A 27,823-nucleotide genomic window follows, 5' to 3' on the forward strand; every position below is an offset into this window, starting at 1 on the left:
GCTTGAGCTTTCTCTGTCGCCTTGGGCAAGTGACTTTGGCCCTTGGTCAATGTCCTGGAGTAAGATGGGGCTAGCACCACTGCACTGATTTGCTGGGACAGGTGGTGGAAAGTGGTGGTCCAGGGCTGGGAGAGGAGAGGAAGGGCAATGTTTCCTAGGAGAAACTGCACTATGCTGGGGCAGCTGTGGTGCTGCAAAGCGCAGGGAGTGTGGCAAGCGGACGAACCTCGTGTCTTGTTTCCTTGTTTTAAGATTGGAGGTGGAGTGGGATGGATGGTCAATCGCCAGCTCTTCCACCTCTAAGTGCTCAAGTTCTGCGCCAACCCAGGGCAGCTTGATTGCTTTCACGTCCCTCGGAAATAACTGGCAAAAAAGAATTTCACATAGTCTGGAACGGGCTTGGGACAGGGACCACTCTTTGCTGACATTTGTCATTCTTTAAACATAATGACATACGTTTATTAAGGAATCATAGTCCATAACTAAGACAAAATGAGCTTCAGTTACGTTCCCTAACTCGGATCACGTTCCTTCAGAACTTCTCAAGCCCGCATGTCACTCATTGCGGAGTCGGAGCCTTCCTCGGGGTTCAGGCGTCTGCGTTAAGCGCGGGCACACCGTGGGGATTCCCGCGTGAGCTTTCTCCGCGGCGTCAGAATAGGCTGTTCACGGATTCGCGTTAGGATTGCTTATGCTGCAGAACTTGAAAGAAATAAATGTATCAGAATTGCGATGTTTAAGGTCTAATCTATTTAAGTGGGTGGGTCAGCGGAGGGTCAACAGGAAACTTCAAGGTAAACAGTGACCTCTGAAAAACGCCCGGTGGCTCACAGCTTCCCCACTGCCTCCCCAGAGCAGACTATTAATTTTTGCGTTTCGGGCAGAACTGCCGCTGCCCGACCCTGCAGCCGAGCTAGGGAGCGGGCAGGGCAGAAACCCAGCGGAGCAAGCCGCAGGCTCGAGTCCCCGAGGGCAGAGAGGCTCGGGCTGGAGCCTCCGGGGCGATGAGGAGGGGACTCGCCGCGCTGAGCAAAAACTGCCTTCCCCGGGAGCGCCTGCACCCGAAACCCTCCAGTCCAAGGAAGGGGATTAAAAGTGACAAAGGAAAGGGAAGGGGGGGGCTCCGTGGAGACCTCTGGAGGCGTGGAAGGGGCGTCTCCGAGGAGGGGCGAGCGCAGCCCTGCAGGGAGCTGGGCGGGCGGGGTGAAGGGGGCTGGGGGGCGCCCGGGCCACGGTTGGTGGGGGCAGATGGCCGCCTGCCCGGGTTGGCGGTGGGACCAGGGGTCCCAAGCCTCCGGAGGGAGGGAGGGAGGGACGGAGGGAGGCCGGCCCCGGAGGGCGGTGGCGGGGGCGCGGGCTGCGGTCGTGCGCTCCGCCCCGCGCGGGTAGCCGGCCGCGCCTCCCCCTGCCGCATGTGCGCGGTGTTGTGTGCCCGGCCCTGCTCCTCCCCCTCCCCTCCCCTCGCGCCGTCCCCTCCCCCAGCGGCCCCGAGCGAGCGCCAGCGCCACACAGCCCCGGGCCGCCGCCGGCGAGCGCGCCGAGACGCCGAACAGGTGGCCGGAGGCTGCGGGCGCCGCGGCGGGGAGAGGCGAGGCGAGCCCCGGGCGAGGCGAGGGTGGCCGGGCCGGACCGGGCATGCGAGCTGAGCGGCCCCCCGGCGTCGCCGCCGCCTGCCCTCGCCCCTAGCCGCCCGCGCGTCCAAGTCCCCCGCGGCTCCTCCGCGCCCAGCGTCCCTGGTCCCGGCCCCGGCCCCGGCTGCTCCGGCTGCGCTCGGCGAGGGGCGCGGGCCCGCCCGCGGCGGCGGCGGCATGAAAGTGACCGTGTGCTTCGGACGGACCCGGGTGGTCGTGCCGTGCGGGGACGGCCACATGAAAGTTTTCAGCCTCATCCAGCAGGCGGTGACCCGCTACCGGAAGGCCATCGCCAAGGTGAGGGGCCGGGGGCGCGGGCGGGGAGGGGGCGGCGGCGGGGACGGCGCCGGGATCAATATGGCGCTTCCTGGAAGGGGGAGGAGAGGCGCAGGGAGGCGGGGAAAGGGAAAGTGCGGCCGGGCCGGCCTCGCGGGCGCCCCCCGCCCCGGGCTGCGGGCGCCAAAGTTGTCAGCGCTGGCCGGGTCGCAGCCTCGGGGGCACCCAGCCGGGTCCCGCGGCCCCCGCCCTCCCCTTCCCCATCCCCCCTTCCCCGGGAGCTCCGGCCTCAGGAGCGCGGGGCGAGCCGGGCAGCGGCGCACAGGCCGGCCCTGGGCGCTTCCCCGGAGTCTGTAGAGCTAGCCAAGCTCCGAGCCGGCGCGCAGGGGCGCGGGCCGGGAAATCCAGCCCCAGGCCTCTCCCGGCTCCCAGGCCCCGCGGGCACAGGCCGGGGACTGGGAACTTTTGGTGTGAGGAGAGTTTCGTGACTGCCCTCCCGACGGAGGCGGGCTGCGAGCCTTCTGTCTCCTCTCCCTTCCTCGGGCGGGGGCGGGACCGCGGCGGGGGGTCTTTTCCTCCTTGTCCCGCGCGAGCAGGGGCGGGCAGGGGCGCGCGTCCGGGGGCTGCAGGGTTTGGGGAGTAGCCGGCTTGGGATCGGGGAGGCGTTCCCGGGAGGGCCACCGGTGGCACTCAGCACTCGCTTGCGAGCATTTACTGAGCTGATCCCCCTTACTGGGCTCTGGAAAGCACAACCTTGAAACGGTCGCGGAAAGAAAAGTTTTCCTGCGAGGACCTCAGCTCCTACCTATCCTGGGCTGCTTCCATGTGGCTGGGCTGCGGAGCCGGGCCTGACTTCAGAGTTGAGTGGATTTCCCTTTTTCTTGCTGTAGTGATAACATTGTCTCCACTTCACAGCATTCCTCTACTATGTGTCAGAAGTGAAAAGGCATTTTGCTAAATTGTTTTACCGACTGTGTCTGTGTTTGACAACAGCCCACGCTGAAGTTTCTCCCAAGCACCCGGGGATATTTCCTTTGTAGTAGAGTCCTCTTTGGTGGGGAGTGCATTCACTTCGGTGCAGTATTTCCCATTTGTTCCCGACAGTGGCCTGGCCCCTGTGGGCTTGGGGGCTGCAGATGACGTTGGAAAGTGGCTTGGTCAGCCCTATTTAGCGTACACAGGGTACTCCGGTGGCATCTTCAGTTCTCTCAGAAATTAAAAATAAAAAGCTTTTTAGACTGCTGTTTTGCTTTTAGTATACACTGGAAAAAGTAGCATAAATTTGGGCTTTTAAAGATAATTTTGGGGGACGTTTAGGAACCCGGCACAAGGATGGAAGACATTGGCTTTAATAGCTCTGTTATGTTCCTTACAGTTGGTTGAACTCTTTTATTGAAAATCAAATAAAATTAGTGGGAATTGGGCACCTGTTTATCTTGCAAAGCTGACAAAGGGAAAGAAAACCATCTCAATGGGCATTTACCTTTTTTAAGTGTTGTTTATGTGTGACAGTTTATGCTTTAAGTGTTCGAAAGAGTACTCAAATTGTTCAGGCACTCTGGAAACCAACAAAATACTTTGTGCAAGGAAAGAGAAATAAAGTAATATGCACTCTGCAGTATGTCTAGGCTCCTGAATAGGGAGAGGGTGATCGACATTTTCTTTCACTTTATTAATTTTGTGTGATTAAAATTGTTTTACCTACTGTGTCCCATGTTTCATCGTGCACAAAATAGACATAGGCTGAACTGCCTATTTGACAGTAGTTCAAATGTTGTTTGAGGCATTCGTTCCACAGAAATTTTGAAGCTTTGACTGTGTTCACAGCACTGTTCTGGGTGCTGGACATCTAGGGGACCCACTGGCTGTGAGAGGCTGAGCAAGAGGCTGCGCAGTCCTCCAGGTGAAGGGGCTGGTGGTGACATGGGGAGAAGAGGGGCCTCTGGGATGCTGGGTGGCTAAAGCGCAGGGCCTTGGTCACAGACCTGGTCCTTGTTATTAACAATTAGCAGTGGTTGTTTCACAGGGCATAGAAAAGGGAGTGCAATTTTCTTACGGGTGTCTGGGGAGGTGTCACAAAGAGAAAAGGGGGCCTGTGAGCTGAAGGAAGGGAGGGTGATAGTGACATGGGAGTTGGAGATGAGAGGGCGGGTCAGAGATGGGTCAGGGGTTCCAACACTGACACGCTCTTTAAGTACAACTTAGAGTTCAGTAGGTGAATTTTAACGGGGGCTTTGCAGTATACCAAGTTCAATCATTGGATCCCAAGACTGTTGACCCTCATGTTGCCAGAGCTTGAGTGTCTTCTAGGTCTCCTTTTTCTCGTTTTTATTCTGAAATTGCTAGACAATGATTGAGATTAATTTTCAGTCTTTCTTACTACTTTTCCCATTCTATATTAAGTGATGAGGAAGTGATATTATGTATTTAACATTGTTTTAACTTTTATTCTCTGTTCCTTACCGGTATTGCCTAATAGAACAAGAGAAATTCTGTATGAAGAATTGGGTGGCTGGATAGTTGTGGAGTGGTGTTTAGGTTGCTAGGTGACATGTGGTGTGATGAACTCCCATCTGGTGGGGAAAAATGTGGGCAGATCATGTTTATGGCTTTGTATAATAACCAACCAAGCCAAAAATAAAAAATAAAAAGGAAAAGAGAAAGATCCCAACTCTCAAATCACCAAGGCTTTCTCTGCAGTAAACATTTTCTGGTGTGGTGGGGCTAATTTTCTGGCATTGCATCTGGGCTGTTTTCTCTTCAGGTTACACAAATCAATTTTTCTGGATAGTGAAATGTCATGATTTAATACTAGACATGTCCTCAGTGAGTAGATATTTGAAGGCTTGCGCTTAGTCATGTGTGACATTTCTTTTTTCCTTTCATGAAAGATGTTTTTGTGGTTGTGATCACTGATGAGTGGGAATAGCTCTTCATCCTCATCCACCCATCTGCATTAGGAGCCTTGCTGAGGACAGTGCGGTGCTAGACATTGGGAACCACGTTACGTGGACCATTCTCATGGGGGTGTAGGATGGGAGGATGGACTGTGTCTGCATCTGTTCTTCTGTGCTTGCGACCTGATACCCGTGATTACGGTGCTGAGCTGCAGCGCTAAGTGTGGGGTTGGTTGAAGGGCTGCTGTGTATAAAAAGTCATGCTGTATGAAAAAAATATGATTGAATTCGTGCACTTTTCAAAAAAAAGTATAATCTAGGAGACAGGAAGAATATATAGCAGTGTAAATAACAGCAGGTGGTAGCATTATTGGCACCAGTGTGATACAGTCAGTAATCGCTTCTGCATTTTGGAGGTAGGTACTATCATTATGGGGTGCGTGTGGGAGTCTCATGTAGTCACTAGGATTTGAACTGGGCTTGGTTGGTGGGAAGGCTGACCTTGATATAGGGAGTGCTTGCTAACTGGGTAAGGCACCTGCCTGCAGGGGCAGATGGGCTCTGGGTCTGTAGGTCTGCAGTTGGGGTCTAGGTGTGTGAATCTGCAGAATGTCTGCTACGATTCTGAGAAGTGAAAGGGAGGGCATTCCAGGAAGGCAGTATGGACAAAGGCAATTCAGGCATTCAGCCCAGGGGGTCAGGATCAAACTGAGGAGGACTGAATGCCAGGGCAAGACCCTGGGACTTCATGCAGTAGGAAGGACTGTGGCGTTTAGCTAAGAGTCAGGGTAACAAGTAGTTCTAGGAGGATGACCTGAGCAACTGAGATTTGTATGGATAATTTCTTAGCATTTCAGTCTAAATAAATGTTGCCGAGTGACCAAAAGGGGAAGGAGAGAGTGAAGGACAAAAGTGAGGGCGAGGAGGTGCTGGAACCCCTTTGCCGTCTGCTTCCACCTCCCTCAAGCCCTCCTCTCAGCCTGCAGGGGAGCTTTGGATCGGGTTTGGTGACCTAGGTTTACAAGCCATTTAACCTTGGGTACACCAACCCTATAGAGCCCCATTATCTCAAGTGGAATATTCCCTGGCAGGGTTAATGTAAGTATTGAACAGGATGATGAGAGGGAAACTCTGAAGTCCTGAGCCCGGCCCATACTAGCTACTCTGTAAAGATGAATGGAATGACCAATATGTTTTATCCACCAAGCAGTTTTACACCCTGGGAACTTTCCCAAGTGTCCTACTATTGCTGCTTGGATTTTTCCCCTTTACTTAAAAAGGCAGCATGTAATTTCATTGAAGGATGGGTAAGAATGTTAGATTGAATGATGTGCAGCACCACAATCAGGAGAACAAAATTGTGTGTTGCATGTGTGTTTGGGCTGAGGAAGTAAAAGCTGTGGGTGTTGGCTTGATTACAGGTTGATTATTGGGGCCTCTGGCTTCTGTCCCCAAGCACATCACTTTAGAGTGATTTAATGGCAACCTGTTGTTATTACAGGTTGAGCATCCCTTATCCAAAATACTTGGGACCACAGAAGTGTTTTGGATTTTTCTGGACTTTGGGATATTTTTGTATATCTAATGAGATAGGTTGAAGATGGAACCCAAGTCTAATGTATTGTTAGAATTTATGTATGTTTCCTATGTATCTTTATACACATAGCCTGAAGGTAATTTTATGCAGTCTTTCTGTGCTTGAAAAGAAGTCTGTGTTAAGTACTTATATGTGGAATTTTCCAGTTGTGGCATCATGTGGGTGCTCAAAAAGTTTCAGATTTTAGAGTATTTGGATTTTGGATTTTTCAATTAGGGATGCTTGACCTGTGTTTTTTAAAAAGTTGAGTCCATGGACAGAAACTTTTGAAAATGTGCTTTTTTAGTGGCGGGAGACTGTTGATTAGTAACATAATGACAGTCATGGTTTTTATGAAAAATCTTGTGGTTGGTATGGAATTTTTCTGTGAAAATATGTATGACTGCATGTTATTCATTTACAAGCGTATTGAAACTTTTAGGAAAATAGTTGTACTGTTGCAGAGATTGAAAGAAAATAGAGGCGAGCATAAAAATAGTGAAATGAAAGCAGCTTTATTATTATTTTTAACATTTTCTGCCTTCTCAAAAAGGAAAAAGAAACTAAACATTTTTGAAAGGCTGATCTTTCTAGAATTCAAGTCACATTGTCCTCTGGTGCTGAAGCGCCTTTGTCCCGTGTTCTCCAAGTCCTGCCTTCTGAGCACAGCCTGTCCCTGTAGGGACCCCTTGTGCCTCCCAGCCACTCCCTCTGCAGCCGCTCCACCCCCAGGACTCACAGACACTTCGCTGCCTCTGTTCTGGCATTTTCTGTTTCTTCTGCCTGGAACGTTTGCTCCCTCCTTGCACTCATTCGTGAGTCTCAGCCCATGCCAGCCATCTCTGGGAGGCTGTCTGTCTGTCCCAAGCTGCTAGAGGATCTTTCTCCCTGCCTGCTGCCTCTCCTGGGGACGTCCTGGGTGTAGCTTCTACACCGACTCAGATGCTTGGGCTGTGCTGTGTGGTTTTCAAGTGTATCCGTGTGCCCCTTCTCCCTCCCGGTGAAATGCTTGAAGCGGGTCGCTGAGCTTCAGTCTTAGTGAATAGCCCATGTCTGTCACATTGCAGCCAGAATGTTGAGTAAATACAAAGTTGAGAATCAACATGTTAAACTGGTCTCACACAAAAAATACACTTCTGCTGAGAGGACTATCATCAGCACTTGGGAATTTAAAGGACTTTAAGGTTTGGTGTGTTTAACATACTGCACAAACAGCTTGTAATGGAAACTAAGATTTAGTGAGGTTTGGAGTACCTAGAAGTTATTCTTTTGTATCAGCTGTCTTGAGGGAGTTCAGTTTGTTTTTCAGATCAAGCAGAGGACCCTCCTGGGGTTCGCACTGGGCGAGGTTCAAGGCAGGTGGCCAGGGCTGTGTGAGAATCTGGCCCTGGAACACACCTATGCTTGGTCTGGCGCCTCTGATTCCGTCAGTTGAGATGCTTGGCTGAGTACCAGGACTAAGTAGGAATGTTTAGGATCTGAGATTCTCAGAGAGAATCTGGCGGATGTGAAGCGCTTCTTGGCTTATGGTAGACATGGATGAATTGGTTGTGGAGGGAGTATTTAAAGTCTCACTTAGATGCAAACCCACAGACCGATCCTCCATCTGTCCTGGGAGGTTCTACCTCCCCACAGAGTTGGGTGCAAGTTGGTGATGTTGAGCTCTCCATAGATGATTAGAACCCTCTGTACTTGTTTCAAGGATAGAAATAAACATGTAAGATTGGGCCAGAAGGTGCTTTCTATAGGTAATTTTCCATCAGGGGGAGATGGCATGCTAAGCCTACACAGCATGCTTTCATCCTGCTTGGCCGCTCGCTCAGCATTCCTGGCTGGGACCAAAGTCAATGGCAGTAGAGCTGGACATCAGTAAATGCATACAGTTTTACCTGTTTTGGGTACCTTTTCTGTACAAAAGCAAATCTTTATCAAAATAAGTGCTGAGTTCAGTGGATAAAGTAGAAAGGTGACTAATTTTGTCTTTTAGTCATTATTTAAAAGTTCCTTCCTTCCTTCCTTCCTTCCTTCCTTCCTTCCTTCCTTCCTTCCTTCCTTCCTTCCTTCCTTCCTTCCTTCCTTCCTTCTCCCCTCCCCTCCCCTCCCCTCTCCTCCCCTCCCCTCCCCTACCCTCTCCTTCTGGGTCTTACTTTGTCACCCATGCTGGAGTGAAGTGGCGTGATCTCTGCTCACTGCAGCCTCTACCTCCCAGGCTCAAATGATCCTCCTGCTTTAGCCCCCCAAATAGCTGGGACTACAGTTGTGTGCCACCATGCCTGGCTAATTTTTGTAGTTTTTGTAGAGATGGCATCTTGCCATGTTGGCTAGGCTGATCTCAAACACCTAAGCTTAAGCTATCCACCTGCCTTGGTCCCCTAGAGTGCCGGGATTACAGGCATGAGCCACCATGCCTGGCCCAAATTTTAGCAAATAAGTAAAAATAACTTTGTTTTAACTTATTTAGTAAACAAGTAAAAATTTTAATAAATAAATTAAAATAACTTTCCTGTATAGGTCTGTGCCTTCTTGCATCTGGCCTGCTATCTTTCCATGGTTTTTGCCATTTAAATATTACTTTTGTGTATTCCTTTTCTTCTCCATCAACTCATATTGGTCCCTGCAAATAAGATTTCAAGCTCCACATCCAAGTGACTTTAAATATCAATTATTTATTTATTTTTCACTTAAACAGAGTGTATTTTGTGTGTACTCTCTGTACTCTATTCTGTATATATTTTATATATACTCTTAATATATATACACACACACAAACACACAAGAGAAATGAAAATGTGTGTCTATACAAAAACTGTACATCAGTGTTCATAGCAGGAAGCCCACATATTGTATAATTCTGTTCCTATAAAATGACCAGAGTGGGTAGCTCTGTGGAGACAGCAGAGTGGTGTCTCACTAGGACTGGGAGTTTGGGGTAATGAAGACTGTGAATGGGTATGAGGTTTCTTTTTGGGATGATGAAAATATTCTAAGATCATGGTGATGATTGCACAATTCTATTCAAGTGTATACTTTCAATGGATGGATTTTTTGGTTATGTGATTATATGTCAATAAAGATGTTAGAAAAATAGGCTCTATAAGCCACTATGAACAATGCTCCATTTTTAGGTATTTTATAGTTCTGAGCATTTCATAAAATGACATATATATGTGTATCAGAGATGCTCAAAACACTTCAAATGAAAACTGGCTGTTTTTAGGAGTTTTCCATACAGTGTGGAATCCCTGCTTTCTCAGACCTGTGCAGTGTGTCCTGTTTACTGTCTGGTAAGCCCCTGGCTGCTGAGCCTTCAGGTCCCCTGGTCTCTCTGTGCTAACCCTTACCCCTCTAAGGGCTTCACCGATTGTTCTTCAGCCAGAGACTCCTTTCTGCCCAGTTCGCCAGCACCTTTGTGCAGTGGGGTTGAGAATGCCCCAAGTATGCACGTAATGGATCAGCCTTTCCAGCATTTGGCTTTGGCTCCCAGAAGTTTTGAGCTTTGGCAAATCTTACAAGCTCTGTAGGCCTCTGTGTCCCCATGTTCTCATATTCAGAGATGCGGGGCTGGACTCCCACTGCCAGTTCCCTGAGCTGTGCAGGCACTCCTGCTCTGCATGGTTAGTGTTGGTGCTCATAGCACCATAAGTGATGTGCAGTAGCTTTTCAGAGGGTTATACAGGGTCCAGGACCTCTTACTCCTCCCACCCATGCTGTGAGAATATTTTGCCTATCCCCCCACGCCCCCAACTTTGACGGGGCTTGCTCTCCAGGTCAAATGGATGCTTTTGAGAGTTAGGGTAAATTTTGCCTAGGGACGGCTGGGTGAGAAGGCTCATGCCTGTAATCCCAGTGCTTTGGGAAGCTGAGGTGGGAGGATTGCTTGAGGCCAGGAGTTCAAGACCCAGCCTGTGCTACATAGTGAGACCACGTCTCTTTTTTAAAAAATTAGCCAGGCATAGGCCAGGTGTGGTGGCTCACGCCTGTAAACCCAGCACTTTGGGAGGCTGAGGTGGGCGGATCACAAGGTCAGGAGTTTGAGACCAGCCTGGGCAAAGTGGTGAAACCCCATCTCTCCTAAGAGTACAAAAAATAGCTGGGCATGGCGGAGCACGTCTATAATCACAGCTACTCGGGAGGCTGAGGCAAGAGAATCACTTGAACCTGTGAGGCAGAGGTTGTAGTGAGCCGAGATCACGACACTGCACTCCAGCCTGGGCGATGGGGAGATTTGTCTCAACAACAACAACAACAACAAAAAATTATCCAGGTATGGTTGTGTGCATCTTTAGTCCCAGTTGCTCAGGAGGCTGATGTGGGAGGATTGCTTGAGCTCAGGAGTTTAAGATTGCAGTGAACTATGATGGTGTCACTGCACTCCAGCTTGGGTGACACAGCGAGACTGTCTCTAACAGAAAAAAAAAATTTTTTGTCTAGGGTGTCTTTCAGAATTTCTTATTGTCTCAAGATAAGTATCTTTTAATGTAAATCACATCATGCTCAGAAGTGACTAAGACAATTCCCCTTGTGAATTATAGAGGTATGATATTTCATGATATGAACTGTACAATATACATATATATGCACGTACGTGTGTATTTCTGGGGTTGATGTTTTATGGTGGCATAAATTTAAGTCATTTTAGAGATGACAGTCAAGTTAACATTTTCCCAATCTTGGTGTTTTTAACTATTCAGACACTGTAAGATTTAAGTTTTTGGAACTAAGATGTATATTTTTCTAGTGTCTGGCTTTTCCCTTCTTTTTTTTGAGATGGAGTCTCTCTGTTGCCCAGGTTGGAGTACAGTAGCACAGTCTCGGCTCAGTGCAACCTTTGCCTCCTGGATTCAAGCGATTCTCATGTCTCAGCCTCCTGAGTAGCTGGGTTTACAGGCACCTGCCAACACACCTGGCTGATTTTTTGTATTTTTAGTAGAGATGGGGTTTCACCATGTTGGCCAGGCTGGTCTGAAACTCCTGACCTCATGATCCGCCTGCCTCGGCCTCGAAAAGTGCTGGGATTACAGGTGTGAGCTACCGCGCCTGGCCTTTCCCTTTTTGATTAGAAAACTAATCTATATTATAGTGTTTATATGTTTGAAAAAGCCTCTTTGAGATAGACTACACTAAAAATCAGTGTTTCCTTCTTCAACACGTAAGAAAACAACTTGATATATGTCTCAAAAACCTAAAATTGCTAACCAATCAAAATATGTGTATTAATATTAAAAACACACAAAGAAAGGAGTGTTGTTTTTGTGTAGGTGGTATATATGAGACTAGGTTTTTTTGTTCAATTTCTTTTACATAGACAATACAAATTGGAAAAAAGTTTTTATGTCTGTGTTTTAATTTTCTTCTCTAAGTCCAGTGTTAAGTCCAAAATTAAAAAATAAACTCTTTAGAAGTCTGAGGGACAAAGGAAAAAAGAAAACAATTTTTCCAGGGAACGTATTTTCTTATACCACAAATGCATTTAAAATGTGTCATTTATAACGCTGAAACCCGGTGTGCAAAGCCGTATGTGAATAATGGTTAGCCAGATTCCTGCCCAGCAGGGTTATACTCTAAACTTGAATTTCTTTTATTACAGACAGCAGTACCTGCAGAAGGAGGAGTACACACAGCATATAACTAATCACTAAATTCATTATTGTTGAACACAGGGTTTGGTACCTTTACCATTTTGTTAGAGATCTGGAAAAAAAATCTTCTAGACAAATCAGGTTGATCTTGGCCGGGTGCAGTGGCCCGTGCCTGTACTCCCAGCACTTTGGGAGGCCACGGCGGGCAGATCACTTGAGACCAGGAGTTCAAGACCAGCCTGTCCAACATGGCGAAACCCCGTCTCTACTAAAAAATACAAAAACATTTAGCTGAGTGTGATGGCAGGCGCCTGTAATGCCAGCAACTTGGGAGTCTGAGTAGTGAGAATCGCTTGAACCCGGGAGGCAGAGGTTGCAGTGAGCTGAGATTGTGCCACTGCACTCCAGCCTCCACGATCGAGCAAGACTCCATCTCAAAAAAACAGGGCCGGGCGCGGTGGCTCAAGCCTGTAATCCCAGCACTTTGGGAGGCCGAGACGGGTGGATCACGAGGTCAGGAGATCGAGACCATCCTGGCTAACACGATGAAACCCTGTCTCTACTAAGAAATACAAAAAAAACTAGCCGGGCGAGGTGGCGGGCGCCTGTAGTCTCAGCTACTCGGGAGGCTGAGGCCGGAGAATGGCGTAAACCCGGGAGGCGGAGCTTGCAGTGAGCTGAGATCTGGCCACTGCACTCCAGCCTGGGCGACAGAGCGAGACTCCGTCTCAAAAAAGAAAAAGAAAAACAAACAAACAAACAAAAAACAAAAACAGATCAAGTAGATCTCTAAGTGCATCATTTGGATTGATAACTATTTTTTACTGCATCTGGAAGGTGGTGGCATTTTAGCAGTTGTACTGTTGAGGAATATGAAATAAGTATATTTTAAATTATGAAGACACTTCCTATCGGGAATATTTTTTCCAGGGAAACTTGCAATACTAATAAACTCCTGAACTTTATTCTTATTTTTTATTTTTATTTTTTGTTTTTCTGAGATGGAGTCTCACTCTGTCACCCAGGCTGGAGTACAGTGGCGTGATCTTGGCTGACTGCAAGCTCTGCCTCCTGGGTTCAAGCAATTCTACAACATCAGCCGCCCAAGTAGCTGGGCTTACAGGTTTCTGCCACCCCGCCTGGCTAAATTTTTGTATTTTTTGTAGAGATGGGATTTCACCATGTTCGCCAGGCTGGTCTTGATGGAGTCTTGAACTCCTGACCTAACGTGATCTGCCAGCCTCGGCCTCCCAAAGTGCTGAGATGACAGGCGTGAGCCACTGTGCCTGGCCAACTCCTGAACTTTCCATGGGGGGGTCAGTTTTATCTTCTACATTTTATGACTCACACAGGTGTTTGCAAAAACACCATTAGCTGAAAGTGGAAAGTTCGGTGGTGGGTATTTTGCTTCTAGGAGGCCAAAACATCAGAGCGACACACCATGGATCAGGATTCTGAAAAGGAATCTCTCCCAGACATTTATGGAGAGTTAAGAGCAGTACCTTTGTCAGCACGGGATTCCTGCCTTCTATTTTTTTTTTTTGAGACCGAGTCTCACTCTGTTGCCCAGACTGGAGAGCAGTGGGGTGATCTCGGCTCACTGCAACCTCCACCTCCTGGGTTCAACTGATTCTCTCATTTCAGCCTCCCAAATAGCTGGGATTACAGGCATGCACCACCACACCCAGCTAATTTCTTTTCTTTTCTTTTTTTTTTTGCATTTTTAGTAGAGATGGGTTTTCACCTTGTTGGCCAGACTGGTCTCAAACTCCTGACCTCAAGTGATCCACCCGCCTCGGCTTCCCAAAGTACTGGGATTGCAGGCCAGAGTCACCGTGCTTGGTCAGGAGTCCTGCCTTTTAATACCACCTGCCTTACGGGGTCGTTGTCTGGGTTCAAAGAGAGAACGTGAAAAGGTATTGTAGGGAGGCCAGGTGGACTACTTGTTAGCTGTACTGTCCCTTTGTTTTTACCAGGAGTGTTTGCCAGTGATTAAGGCTCACTAGAATAAGTTTTTCTAAATTGTTTTATGTCGTCCTCATTAGAACTTCACTACATGTGGGAAATCATGTGGCAAAACTATCTCCCTTTAAAAAAAAGTCACCAAGGAAGCCTCCTTCTGCAATTTAAGAAATAAAATCCCAGTGACATTGATTTGGATGCTCCAAATATGTCCATAATGGAAGAGCTTTTCCAGGTTTTGGTTTGGGCCCCCCAAGCCAAAACTTTGACACATAATACAAGCTCTGTAAGTCTGTTTTCCTATCTGTAATTTGGGATTGTCGTCTTTGTAGGGTGTCATGGAGATTAAGTGATTCACTGTAGATAATGCCCCTGTCATGTAATAGATTCTGTCAGTATTAGATCTTTTTCTTTCTCTTCTAGTTTCAAACATAGATTAGGCAAAATTATAATGGCTATTTCACAAAATCAGCTTGATTCTTATTTATGATATCAAGTGTTGTTTTTCCAGGTTATCTGTTAAAGGGCTACTTTTTTTATTTTTCTAAAAGTGCTTTAGAAATTCCAGTGTTAGTATGTATGCATCATTTAGCTAACAATGAAGATCTAAAGATCACCCAGCAGTTTAAGCTGATTCTTTTACAGGCCAAGGAGAATTGTGTTTGTCTAGCTGTCTTAGCCGTGTAGGACTTTCTACTTGTTACTTCCTAAAATAATTGCAGCTGCAACACTGCTACTTCAAAGGAAATTACATAAAGTTTATTTGCTGTATTTATGTTAAAAGCCATCACTTACACATTTTTCATTAAAAATACTTTTAAAATTTGGAAAGGATAAAAGTATAAAATGTAAATACTGTTTGTATTAATAAAATACAGAGATGTTTTAAAGGCCTTTAGTGTTTATTAACTAGTAGTAGTTCTGAGAATACCCTGGAGCTCAAAGAGATAATCTGTGTTATAAAATAAGTAGGAAAGTTGACATTTTTGTGACTTCTCTAATCCTTATTATATAGGCCTCTATAATTCATGTGCCCATAACACTTCTTAAGATGTGATTTTGGGCATCTGAAGATGGTGATTTTGGGCAGCTAAATCAGCAATAAAGGAACACAGAACATCTTTTGCTTAGGTAGGTAGTTGTAAGGGTTGACAGATTGATGCAACTTTTAATACTTTAGTTCAGCTGAAGGTACCCACTGCCAATCACCTGAAGACTTCACCCAGGAGTTGACCTATTTATCATACTAAATAGGGAGTGGTGTCTTGAAGACTCATTCACATTCTGGGCTTGGCAGGCAGTGCGATGAAGTCAGACTTGCAGTTATCAACACCCTGGCTTTGTATTCAAGAGGACTACCTCCTCTCATCCATCTTTTTCATACCACAGTATTGAAAGTTGTTTTCCTCTTTGAGGACCTTAAACATCTCATTAATTAAAGGAATGCTTCTTCCCTCTCCCCATATGTATTTAGGGAAGTCGCTAAGCAGTGATTGAAGTAATAAAGCTTATCTAGTGGCATAGCACTCTTATTTTGACTCTGATCCCTTCCTGTATTTATTTGTAAACGTTTTTTCACGTGAGTGCATTTGAGATTCCAAGTTTTACTTTCCTACAGGACGTGAAAAAGACCCAGCAGCATGGGAGATTGGAATGTATTTATGTGCGTCTGTCTCTTGCCTTCACACTTTCCCTTTGTTTTTGTGCTTTGCTAATGAAAGTGATGAATGGTGCTTTCAAAAACTTTCCAGAATACTCAAGTGTTTTATAACAAAATTGCAGAGAAATAATTGGGAGAATTTTCGACAGATCTTAGTGTGTTTTAGTAGGGGGGAATTTTAGTCTGAGGCAGAAGAGTTTTGGCCCTGCATTGTTTCTTTACCCATGAGAAGTGAAGCTGCTTTCTTTATAGATTCCGGGGGATGGTATTTTCAGCTCAGTCTCTGCTTTTGGTGTTAGAAAGCTTTCTAGGTCAGGACTCAAGATCGAAAGCTCTTGCATAAGAGGTGCTTTTATCAGGGGCATTATTTATCTGCCTATTAGTTGGGGAGGTTGTTGGGAAGGTTCCATTTTAACAACAGTGAAACCTGTCACTTTTTTTCAGTCCTAACTTATTGTGAAGGAGTTTCAGACAGCAAGGAGGAGATTCAGGAGACAGTGGTGTCAGAAAATGGTAGTATTACCTTTATTATTTTTTATTTTTTTGAGATGGAGTCTCGCTCTGTCACCCAGGCTGGAGTGCAGTGGCACAGTCTTGGCTCACTGCAACCTCCGCCTTCCAGGTTCAAGCAATTCTCCTGCCTCAGCCTCCTGAGTAGCTGGGATTACAGGTGACCACCACCACGCCTGGCTAATTTTTTATATTTTTAGTAGAGATGGGGTTTCACCATGTTGGCCAGGCTGGTCTTGAACTCCTGACCTCAGGTGATTTGCCTGCTTTGGCCTCCCAAAGTGCTGGGATTTTCAGGCGTGAGCCACCGTGCCTGGCCAGTATTACCATTATTATCAAGAGTAACGGTAAGCACTCATAGCACATGTTGTATCAGGCCCTATATGCTGGGCTCAGTGCTTTATGTGTATATGTTAATCTCATGGAGTTGGATATTGGTATAATCCAGAGTTTACAGATGAGTAAGCTTGGGCTAGCGAGGATAAGAAACCTTTTCTTTTTTGGGGGGGGGGGGGAGTTGCACAACTGAGGGTCTTGCTCTGTCACCCAGACTGGAGTGCAGTGGCATGATCATGGCTCACTGCAGCCTCAACCTCCTGGGCTCGAGCATTCTTCCTGCCTCAGCTTCCCGAGTAGCTGGGACTACAGGTGTGTACCACCTATGCCTAGTTAATTTATTTTTGTTTGTAGAGTTGGAGTCTCACTGTATTGCCCAGGCTGGTCTTGAACTTCTGGGCTCAAGTGATATTCCTGCCTCAGCTTCACAAGTAGCTGCGACTACAGGCATGTGCCACCACACTTGACTAACTTCTTTTTTCTGTAGAGATGAGGTTTTACCTTTCTGCACAAGCTGATCTTGAACTTCTGGGCTCAAGTGACCCTTCCACTTTGGCTGCCCAAAGTGCTGGGATCGCAAGTGTCAGCTACCACACCCAGCCGGCTTGGCCGCCTTTGGCAGACTCTAACTTCAGAGCCTGCACAGTGAATCGCTATACCATGACAAACTGATGTGCATTTTAGGATGCTGCAATTCTATAAGAAAGAGTAAGTGATCCTGCGGGAGAAGAACAGAATTTTTTCCTGAGTTGGATATGCTTGAATGGCTTATGGGTTCAGGGAAGAAGTACACCTTTGGGATCACCTTCAGGCTGGTGAGGGTAAAAAAGGCTCATGGTCTATGGGCCAGTGGCATTGGCATCTCTTGGGAACTTGCTGGAAATGTACAATCTCGGGGCCCATTCTACACATCTCTGTATAGGAATCTGTATTGAGGCCGGGCATGGTGGCTCCCGCTTGTAATTCCAGCACTTTGGGAGGCCGAGGCGGGTGGATCACCTGAGGTCAGGAGTTCGAGATCAGTCTGGCCAACATGGTGAAACTCCGTCTCTACTAAAAATACAAAAATTAGCTGGGTGTGGTGGCAGGCGCCTGTAGTCCCAGCTACTTGGGAGGCTGAGGCAGGAGAATCGCTTGATCCTGGGAGGTGGAGGTTGCAGTGAGCTGAGATCACGCCACTGCACTTCAGCCTGAGTGACATCCCCAGTTGGTGCTAGAGCAGCTGCTCTTAACCTTGGCAACAAAGCTGTTAGAACGCTGATACCTAAGCTCCATATAAACCAAGGGGGTGAGGTCTCTGGGTCAGGGTTGGAGATTGGTGTTTCTGTAAAGCTCTTCAGGTGGTTGTCTGTGCAGCGAGGGTGGAGGACTCCTGGCCCAGGCCAACCTCCAGACCCTTTGGAGTTGTTGCCTTATGTGATTTGCAGCCCTGCTCGCCTTTGGACTGTGCATGGAAATTTCCAAAACACAAGTTGAGAGGATCAGCCAGCATGCCCAAGGGTTGGTCACTGGTGTGACAGTGGATCAGCCTGTGTGTGTGTGTGTGTGTGTTTGTAGATGGAGTCTCATTCTGTTCCCCAGTCTGGAGTGCATTGATGCCATCTTAGCTCACTGCAACCTCTGCCTCCTGGGTTCTAGTGATTCTCCTGCCTCAATTTCCCGAGTAGCTGGGATTACAGGCACCCACCACCATGTCTGGTTAATTTTTTTTTTTTTTAGTAGAGACGGGGTTTCACCGTGTTGGTCAGGGTGGTCTTGACTCCTGACCTCAGGTGATCCACCTGCCTCAGCCTCCCAAAGTGCTGGAATTACAGTTGTGAGCCACCGTGCCCAGTGTTTTTTTCTTTTCTTTTCTTTCTCCTCCTCCTCCTCCTCCTTTCTTCTCATTTCTTCTTCTCCTTCTCCTTCTCCTACTCCTCCTTCTTCATGGGACAGGGTTTTGTGCTTGCTGTGTTCTCCAGGTTGGAGTACAGTGGTGCCATCAGTAGCTCAATGCAGCCTCAAACTGCTGGGCTTAAGTGATCCTCCTGCCTCAGCCTCCTGAGTAGCTAGGACTACAGGTACATGCTACCATGCTCAGCTCATTAAGCGTTTTTTTTTTCTTTTTGTAGAGATGGGCTCTTGCTATGTTGCCCAGTCTGTTCTTGAACTTTTGGTCTCAAGTAATCCTCTTGCCTCAGCCTCCCATAGCGCTGCGGTTACAGGGGTGAGCTACTATACCCAGTCTGTATATTTTCTTTGTGTCTTTGTGTGTGTGTTTTCTTTTTTGAGACCGAGTCTTGAGCTGTTGCCCAGGCTGCATATGTTTTCATTTTTGACTTTTGAAGTCATTCAATTCTCCTCCCTGTTAATTTTGTTGAGGTTTATTTGTAGAAACAGCAGACAACACACATGCAACGTCATCCTTAGGTTTTAGTTGCTGACTCTAAATGATGTCTAGTCCAATAACCACTTCTACTAAACAGAAATGGGTTAAGGAAGGGCAGTGAGAGACAGCACAGGGGAGTTGTAATGAGATGGAGAAGGAAAGGCCAGCTTGAGTAAAATATATGAGTTATCCTATGAGCCAGGTTATGTCCTCTGGGTGTTTGTATATAAAGAAACAGGTCAACTCTGGTATTTGGTTTTGGGTAAAGCAGAGATGAGGGCTTCTGAGTGGCGGACAGAATACTTCTCTTGCAAGAGTTGTTTTTCAAGCTTGTTTGTGGATATGCATCCATTTTTGTTGCGTGGAATAGCAGTATTAGAGAAGACTGTTGGCACACTTTCACAGAGTAGGTAGGGGATTCCTTTTCTACATGTTTATACTTTACTTTGGCCAGGTGTGGTGGCTCACGCCTGTAATCCCAGCACACTGGGAGACTGAATTGGGAGGATTGCTTGAGGCCAGGAGTTGAGACCAGCCTGGGCAACATAATGAGACCCTGTTTTTACAAAGAATAAACATAAATTAGCCAGGCGGGATGGCATGCACCTGTAGTCTCAGCTACTTGGGAGGCTGAGGTGGGAGAATCGCTTGAGCCCAAGAGTTCAAGGATGCAGTCAGTTATGGTTGTGCCCCTGCACTCCAGCCTGGGTGACAGAGGAAGACCTTGTCAACCACTTACTCAGCTCCTTGAACAGTCCCACTGAACAAGTACCCTGATGATACCAGATTGCCGGTGGCCTGGCTGTTGTTGGCAAATATAAGCTCCTGGCTGTGCTGCCTCATGAACCTAACCATGGGTCTGACAATTTGTATGTCCATGGAATTATTTTATTTTATTTATTTTATTTTTTTGAGATGGAATCTCACCCTGCTAGCCAGGCTGGAGTGCAGTGGCACGATCTCAGCTCACGGCAACCTCCATCTCCTGGGTTCAAGCGATTCTCCTGCCTCAGCCTCCTGAGTAGCTGGGATTACAGGCATGCGTCACCACACCTGGCTAATTTTTGTATTTTTAGTAGAGATGGGGTTTTGCCATTTTGGCCAGGCTGGCCTTGAACTCCTAATCTCAGATGATCCACTTGCCTCGGCCTCCCAAAGTGCTGGGATTACAAGTGTGAACCACTGCATCTGGCCAGGAAATAATTTCTTCAAGGGTACTTTCAGGACAGCTCTTTGAAATAGTATTTTAAAATGTTTTCTTCAAATCTACTGCAACTGTGGGAACTGACTAGTACTGAATTTTATAGACCTGATAGAAATTACTCTAAATAATGTGTCTGATAGTAATGTCCATGTAAGAATTTTAAAAATAATATTCAACAGTTTCAAATAGCACTTAACCCCAAGTTGATAGTAAAACTGTTTTTTGAACACTAGTTTATATTTAGGTGTTGCTGCATAACCAACCCAAAACTTAATGGCTTAAATAACGATTTAATAATATCTCATGATTTTGTGGGCCTTGAATTTGGGCAGGGCTCAGCTGGGTTATTCTTCTGCGCCACTTGGGGTTACTTGCATGTGTTTTTGATGACCTGGCCTGGAAAGTCCTAGATGGCTCCATTCATATGTCTGGTGTTTGGTGGGGGTAACTAACTAGAATGTTGGGCTCAGCTGGGACTTTTTTGTTTTGTTTTGTTTTCAGGTTCATAGTTTATTGTACAAAGTGAATTATCACATGATGAGTTGACATTAGCTTTTCTGTGGAACTTGGATTAGCGTGGGAATTTAACAGATGAGGCGCAGTTTAGAACCCATGTATACTGCTTTCACAGCTGGAGTTTTTAAAGACCTTAGCTTGAAGTGTAAGATCATGAAAGCCATGTTTCTATATGTCAATTCATCCAACCTGTGTGAGTATGATAGTTGACTTATTTATTTTTTGAGACAGGGTCTTGCTTTGTTGCTCAGGCTGGAGTACAGTGGTGCAGTCAGCTCACTACAGCCTCAAAATGCTGGGCTCAAGTGATTTCTCCCACCTCTCAGCCTCCCGAGTAGCAGGGACTACAGATGCGTGCCACCATGCCTGGCTAATTTTTAAATTTATGTAGAGACAGGGTCATACTATGTTGCCCAGGCTGGTCACGAATTCCTGGGCTTAAGTGAGGCTCCTCCCTTGGCCTCTCAAAGTGCTGGGATTATAGGCATGAACTACCATGCTCAGCCTGAAATACTTTTTTACTACCAGTGAACTGGAATTGGGCATCACCTTCTGGACCTGCCATGATTTTAATCTTGCCAAAGCCATAGTCAGTCCTACAGCCAGTGTCCTCCAGGGTATGCAACCCTCAGCTGGGACTTGTTGACTGGAGCACCTGCATGTGGTGTCTCCAGCATAGAGGCCTCCGGATGGTTGGACTTGTTGTACTGTGGCTCAGGGCTCCTAGACAGTGCCCCAAGAGTCAGGAAGAAGCAGCTGTCACTCTTTCAAGTTTTAGACCTGGAAGACAGCACAACTTTATTGTCCCTGTATTCTATTTGCCAAATTAGTCAATAAGCCTGCCTAGATTCAGGGCAGGGCACGCAGACTCCACTTGTCAGTGTGAGGAGTGTCCAAGGCCTTGTGGTCATCTTTATTCTGCCGTAGATATGTGTGTGTGCATATGCGTGTGTATTACATGTAACATCAAACATTTTTTTTTAGTTATGTGTCATGTTTCAAAGTCATCTTTTTCTTGATCTGGGCAAGGGCAATAAAATGTATGTCCTGAACTTTTGAAGCTGACACACTTAAGAAGTAGTTTGTGTTCATAGTTCTTGAGCCCAAAGATCTAACATTTTTCCTAGGCTATGTGGTAGAAAGAGATAATGATAATAACATCTTAGGTTTATGTGACATCTTCTAAGAGGTTCAAAGTGGTGGTTCCACTCATTTCTTTATGGGAATATACTGTGAAGTCCATAAGCCATAGTACCCCCAAGTTCATATGCAGAGGTGGGAATGCAGTAATTTCATCATTCTACTAACAAACAGCATTCAGAGGGCAGTTCTTGTAGTGATCTGTTTACTGACAGAACTTCTGTGAATCAGCCACCCCGCTGGTTTTGGGAGCATCTCTTTGTTCTTATGGGAAATTAAATGGAGTTTTCAAGTATAATTCAACCATATGTTGAGTTTGCTTACCTCTGCTCTTTAGAGCTTATCCTTTGAATAAGATGCAAGTCCACTGTAAATGTGGTATTACCTAAATTCATTCCGTCTAGCTTAAAATGAGGTACTTTACATCTAATTGATGGTATCAGGCTTTGGGATTAAACAGTTTTTCAGCTACCATTTGTTATGGATTATCTCCTGGTTCATGAATATTGCAGTCTTACGTGAAATGATCCAAATGATCCACCCTTCACGTTTCCCCAGAGTAAATTTTTTTCTATTTTTTTTGAGACGGAGTTTCGCTCTTGTTGCCCAGGCTGGAGTGCAATGGCGTAATCTTGGCTCACTGCAACCTCCATCTCCCAGGTTCAAGTGATTCTCCTGCCTCAGCCTCCCAAGTAGCTGGGATTACAGGCGTATGCCACCAAGCCCAGCTAATTTTGCATTTTTAGTAGAGACGGAGTTTCTCCTTGTTGATCAGGCTGGTCTCAAACTCCTGACCTCAGGTGATCTGACTGCCTTGGTCTCCCAAAGTGCTGGGATTACAGGCATGAGGCACCGTGCCCGGCCTCCCCAGAGTAAACTTTCTAAGGATGGCTTTTACATCCCTGACTAGTACAGAGAACTCCGTGGGTTCTGTGTGGTTTTCTAAGTAGAATTCAAATTTATCAGCCTGAAAACTGACCTCAGACTGTCATTTTCCCTTTATCCACTGCCACGACCCCTTCCTTCCCTCTCCCTGATCATGGCACAACTTGACTGCTGTCCTGGAGTCCTACCACCCTCCTGCTCCCTTGTGTTCGTGTGTTGTCTCTGGCCTGGGATACTCTGTCCCTCCTTTTCCCTCTCCTCTTGGCTCTCCCATTTTTTCATCTGCACTGCTGCCAGAGCTGTGCTTTTTGTTCAGAAAGCACCTTGTGGCCTCTGGGATGGCCCCCCAGCTCCCCAGGTGGGCTCAAGCCTGTCTGCGCCACCCTGGGCTTCTCAGTGCCATACCGAGTGCCACTGTTGGAGCCCATGCCTGCAGTCCCTGCTGCAGCCCCAGGCACTGCCCAGACTGTGCCTTCACAGATTCTCCACCCACAACCCAGGGAGATGCAAAAGTAGATTATGTCGAGTTCAAGGTATATAAATAATCACTGTACAAACATGTGCTTTTTGAAAGTAAGTTACCCCGATAATTTTGACTGTGTTATTACATGTTTTATTAGTTGTAAATAATTAAAAGTGGATGAACATTTAAGAGAGACTGAGCTGATACCATCAAGGAGGATTTCTGCAGTCTCTTTCTTTGGGGAGGGTGTTCACCCAGCAGCCTGTAGGCATGAACAGTGCCTGGAGTCCTCTGCTTCCTCCTGCCGAATTTGCTTCCGCACAGGTCACTGTAGAGTTCCTGGGTGCAGGTGCAGCTCCAGGGGGTGGCGACTTGTTCCTAGGTAGACAGAACTGGGGGACATGCATCCTTTTGGGAAAACAGTGTACTTGAGAACTGCAGGGCAGCCACGACTAATGCTGTTATTAAGAAATACTCCTGGCTTTGTGGCGCTGAGTGTTTTTGATCTTTTATAATTAAACATAAGTGAACATTGAGGTATATTTTAGCATTTGCTGTACTCTGCTGAGTAGTTTGTGACGTGTTGATAATGGGAGAATGGGTGCTGCTATAGTAAGGAAAAACAGGGAGCTGGTGCTGGGCGTGGTGCCTGTGCCTGCAGTCCCAGTGCCTTGGGAGGCTGAGGCAGGCACGTGGCTTGAGGCCAGGAGTGTGAGACCTGCCTGGGCAACATAGCCAGACCTTGTACCTTTCTTTCTACAGGGAAGAGCCTGTAGACTCTATTCTGTCTCCACAGGTCTTCTCTCAACCAGCGCTGGGCGGAGCCAGAGAGCTCTGCAAAGAGCACGTGGGTGCACGTCCCAGGCGAGCTAGTGGTGTGCAGGTCCAAGGCAAGCACATGGGTGCACATCGTGAAGAGGAATGAGGCACATGTCTGGGCAAGCATGTGGGCGCACGTCACGAGGCAAGCACGTGATGCATCCTGGGAGGTGGCCGAGGGAGACTCAGGAGAGGTTGGAGTGGGGTTGAAAAAGCAGGAAGCAGAGAGGGAAGTCCGTGTGTAACAGAAAATTCAGTTTGTAGACCCTTGTGTCAGAGGAGGTGACAGCCACAATTTTGGTTCCCTGGGAAGGGTCTCCGGCAGTTACCTGATTTTTTTTTTTCTTTTTTTTAAAGGAGGCAGGGTCTGGCTCTGTCTCCCTAGCTAGGGTGCAGTGGTGCCATCACAACTCACTGTAGCCTCGACCTCCTGGGCTCCAGTGGTCCTCCTACTTATGCCACTCGAAGTGCTAGGACTACAGTGACTAATTTTTTAATTTTTTTTTTCTAGAGATGGGGTTTGGAACCCCTGGCCTCAGGCAAGTGTCACGGCTGGGCCTCCCAAGGCACTGGGACTCCAGGTGCTCACCACCATGCCTGGCTCTGACGGTTTGAGGCTGTGGGGACCCGGCTCTTTCACTGTCCTTCTTTGCCACGTGTCCTCGCATCTTGTCTCTTCACGTGAGGGCTGAAGCCATGCTTTGGAGGAGCTCAGGAGCTCGTCCTCTTTATCCAGGGCTCAGTGTTGGCTTCTAGCTGGCTTCCTGGGGAGGAGACCCCAGCCTGGTCCCGGGCTTGGTGATGATGATGCCCACAGTGGGATGCTGGGGAGCTTTGGAGCCAGCAGCGTGGTGGAGCATCAAGAGGGAGGTAGGTGATGAGACTCAGGCCAGCGGCTTCTGCCTGGGACTGTCAGGGTTGCTTGCGTTGGCTGCTGGCTTCCTATGGAGCTGCTGCTCGTTGGTGACGGGTCCAGGCGTCAGTGCCTCTCACTCAGGGCAGTGTAGAATGTTACACAGTGGTAGTTTACTTCTAGCCAGGTTTTGAATGCTCTTACTGGAAACAGTCATATTTCCTGTTGTCTAACTGAATAGGGGATTAAGCAGTTGAGAATACAGTTGGGCTGCCCATGTCTTTTCTTCCAAGTGAGTTATTTTGTATTTTTTAATACTCTCAAATGATCAATATGTGTGTCTGTGTGTGCGCCCATGCACGTGTCATGTGTGTGCATCGCCGTGCATGCGTGTACGAGGCTGGGATGGAAGGGATGACCATGACTGACTGTTGGAATTTCCAGGAAAGGCTTAGAATTTATTTTTGGGTCACATTTTTCTGGTTTCTTTCAAGCGCTAAATGATTTTTTTTATGTAACTTCACAGATTAAAGAAATGCAGTCCGTTTTTGTATGGCTTAGTAAATCTTAAGGAAAAATCCCTACTTACATTAGGATACATTTGCTGGAATATTTACACAAATCTTACAATAAAACTTTTCATCTTTTGAATTTTTTTATCAACTCAGCCCTAACTTATTTATTTCTTTTTTGCTTTGTTTTAAAGGGAATACTCATTCTTTTTTTCCTCTTTCCTGGTACTTCAGCTTCTCATTTGCTTGCAGCCTCTGCATTGCATGAATGCTGGTTTTTCAGCAGTTCTGGCCCTAACAGAAGCGTCCCAAGGATAGGAGGATTTCAGTCCCGGCTTGCTAGCCTTATCATAGGGAAAGCAGAGTTGCTAAGATTCCATTCTCTGTCACTTTTAGTTACTCTGCCGTGGCTGCTCAGTGCTGTTCCCAGTGAAATAATTTTAGTGTATTTCTTCCTCTTGTTTCTGCATCAGCGTCATTACTGTGCATGCCTCCCTGGGGATCAGACTGATTGGTAAATTAGTACCAGCAGAAGAAGTAGAAGACAATGTGTGAGCGTGTTTTATTTAAACAAATACACTCTACAATTTATTTTATTGGATTTTGTCCTTTGAGAACACCGTAAGTAATCTCATTACAGTCTAGAAACTGCTTGCTCACCACACTTCCACCTTCGAAAGCACATAAGTCTTTAATAAATGGGGCAATTTCCAGATTCATCAATAATTAACCCAGAGTATGACAAGTTTTATCCCAGCTCAAAGCTTTTCCATGATTCAAACAGTCTGCTCCTGCCACTGAATTGTCTGTATAGTTTCTGGCTCAGCATCCCAGAGCTCAGGATTCTGCCGTGGAGACACTGGTTTGAGCAAGCATATGTTTTCTTGAAAAGAGATTATTTTACTTAATTTATCAGTGTCTTTTTGAGACAAGATGTTCTCTTGAAAAATGTTAAGCTTTAATTGTTTGTAATAAAATAAATTCATACTTACTGTAGGAAATGTGGGAAGTACAGATGATTTTAAAGAAGATGGTAAACACCCATATTCTTGCCACCCAGAATAATCTACAAAAGAGCATTTCTTTCATTTCTTTGCAGTCTTTCTGTTTGTGTATATATAATACAAATGCCTTTTTTTTTTTTTTTTTTTGGTAACAGGATCTTGCTCTGTTGCCCAGGTTAGAGTGCAGTGGTGCAATCACAGCTCGTGGTGGACTTGACCTCCTGGGCTCCAGTGATCCTCCTGCCTCAGCCTACTGAGTAACTGGCACTACAGACACATACCACCATGCCTGGCTAATTTTTTGTATTTTTTTTGTAGAGAGAGGGTCACACTAGGCTGCCCAGGCTGATCTTGAACTCCTGGCCTCAGACGATCCTCCTGTCTTGGCCAGCCAAAGTATTTCCATTACAGGTGTGAGTCATGGCCCCTAACCAAATGCTTTTAAAAATATTGATAGTTGAAATCATAATGCTTACACAGTTGTTCCTACTGATTTTACTTAATTTTTCAGTGTCTTCCCATGTCTCGCAAAAATTTTGATAATTTTTTTCTTTTTGAGACAAAGTCTCTGTCACCCAGGCTGGAGTGCTGTGGCATAATTCTTCATGGCTCACTGTGGCCTTGACCTCCTGGGCTCCAGCCATTTTCCTGCCTTGGCCTCCAATAGTACTGGGATTATAGGCATGAGCCACTGTGCCCAGCCCATAATACTTTTTAAAGGTCATGTAGCACTTCATTATGTGGATATATAAGTATTAACCTATTTAACTATTGTTGGGAAGTTAATTTTCTCACTTTTCACCATTTAAAAATACTGTAATAATCTTAGTGTATATTATTGACTTAACTTTTCTGAAGTATAATTATTGGATAGGAAATTAGGAACATTTCAAGGCCCTCAGTTTATGCCCTTGGCCAGCTTGCTTTCCAGATGGGGTTTGCCAGTGTACACCTGGCCTGCATGGGAGAGTGCTCTCTGCCTCTGCCAAGGAGGGAGACCTCCTGGGTCAGTAGGTGACAGTGCTGCCACTGTTTTGCAGCCGCTGTTGAGTGGCTGGGCCCAGGACTGCAGTCTCATTTTGATCATATGTTAGTGGAGCTGTAATACCCTCTTCTCCTTGAAGATTGTATGAGAGATACATATGTAAAGAACCAGACCTGGCCGGGCGCGGTGGCTCACGCCTGTAATCCCAGCACTTTGGGAGGCCGAAGCGGGCGGATCACAAGGTCAGGAGATCGAGACCACAGTGAAACCCCGTCTCTACTAAAAATACAAAAAATTAGCCGGGCGCGGTGGCAGGCGCCTGTAGTCCCAGCTACTCAGGAGGCTGAGGTGGGAGAATTGCTTAAGCCCAGGAGTTCGAGGCTGCAGAGAGATCTGATTGCACCACTGTACACCAGCCTGGGCAACAGAGTGACACCCTGTCTCAAAAGTAAAACAAACAAACAAAAAAACCACATTGGTTGCCCATTTGCTCTGTGCCTTGGGTGTGGACATTTTTCATATCTTTTCTGCTAGCCTGACTGGATTATGACCATGACGGTTATCTTTTCTCCCCTTCAAGGCTTACACGTGTAATTTGCTTTTTCAGTCTTCAGGGATTGCTTCCATCTTTAATGAGATATAAAAAT

General features: G+C 46.6%; 1 protein-coding gene and 1 long non-coding RNA gene across 24 annotated transcripts in view; one reads left to right on the plus strand and one right to left on the minus strand.

The window, feature by feature from the left end:
- Positions 1-399: 399 nt before the first annotated feature.
- LOC105495966 (uncharacterized) lies at positions 400-1,055 on the minus strand. Its single transcript, XR_011607501.1, has 2 exons — positions 1,022-1,055; positions 400-702 (listed from the first exon to the last, which is right to left on the minus strand). It is a non-coding gene; the product is annotated as an uncharacterized lncRNA (long non-coding RNA).
- Positions 1,056-1,505: 450 nt separating this feature from the next.
- Positions 1,506-27,823, plus strand: part of LOC105495968 (par-3 family cell polarity regulator) — a 719,051-nt gene continuing 692,733 nt past the window's right edge. For 10 of the 23 annotated variants that reach the window (XM_011765958.3, XM_011765965.3, XM_011765959.3 and 7 more), the window contains exon 1: positions 1,506-1,928. In XM_011765958.3, coding sequence (XP_011764260.2) covers positions 1,809-1,928 — 120 coding nt within the window. In that variant the 5' untranslated portion in view covers positions 1,506-1,808. Of the gene's footprint in view, positions 1,929-2,567; positions 2,767-27,823 lie in introns of those variants that run through there. The other 13 variants (XM_071070217.1, XM_071070222.1, XM_071070225.1 and 10 more) reach the window with 5 other exon arrangements.

The sequence above is a fragment of the Macaca nemestrina genome, chromosome 9 (assembly GCF_043159975.1).
Source record: "Macaca nemestrina isolate mMacNem1 chromosome 9, mMacNem.hap1, whole genome shotgun sequence".
NCBI lineage: Eukaryota > Metazoa > Chordata > Mammalia > Primates > Cercopithecidae > Macaca > Macaca nemestrina.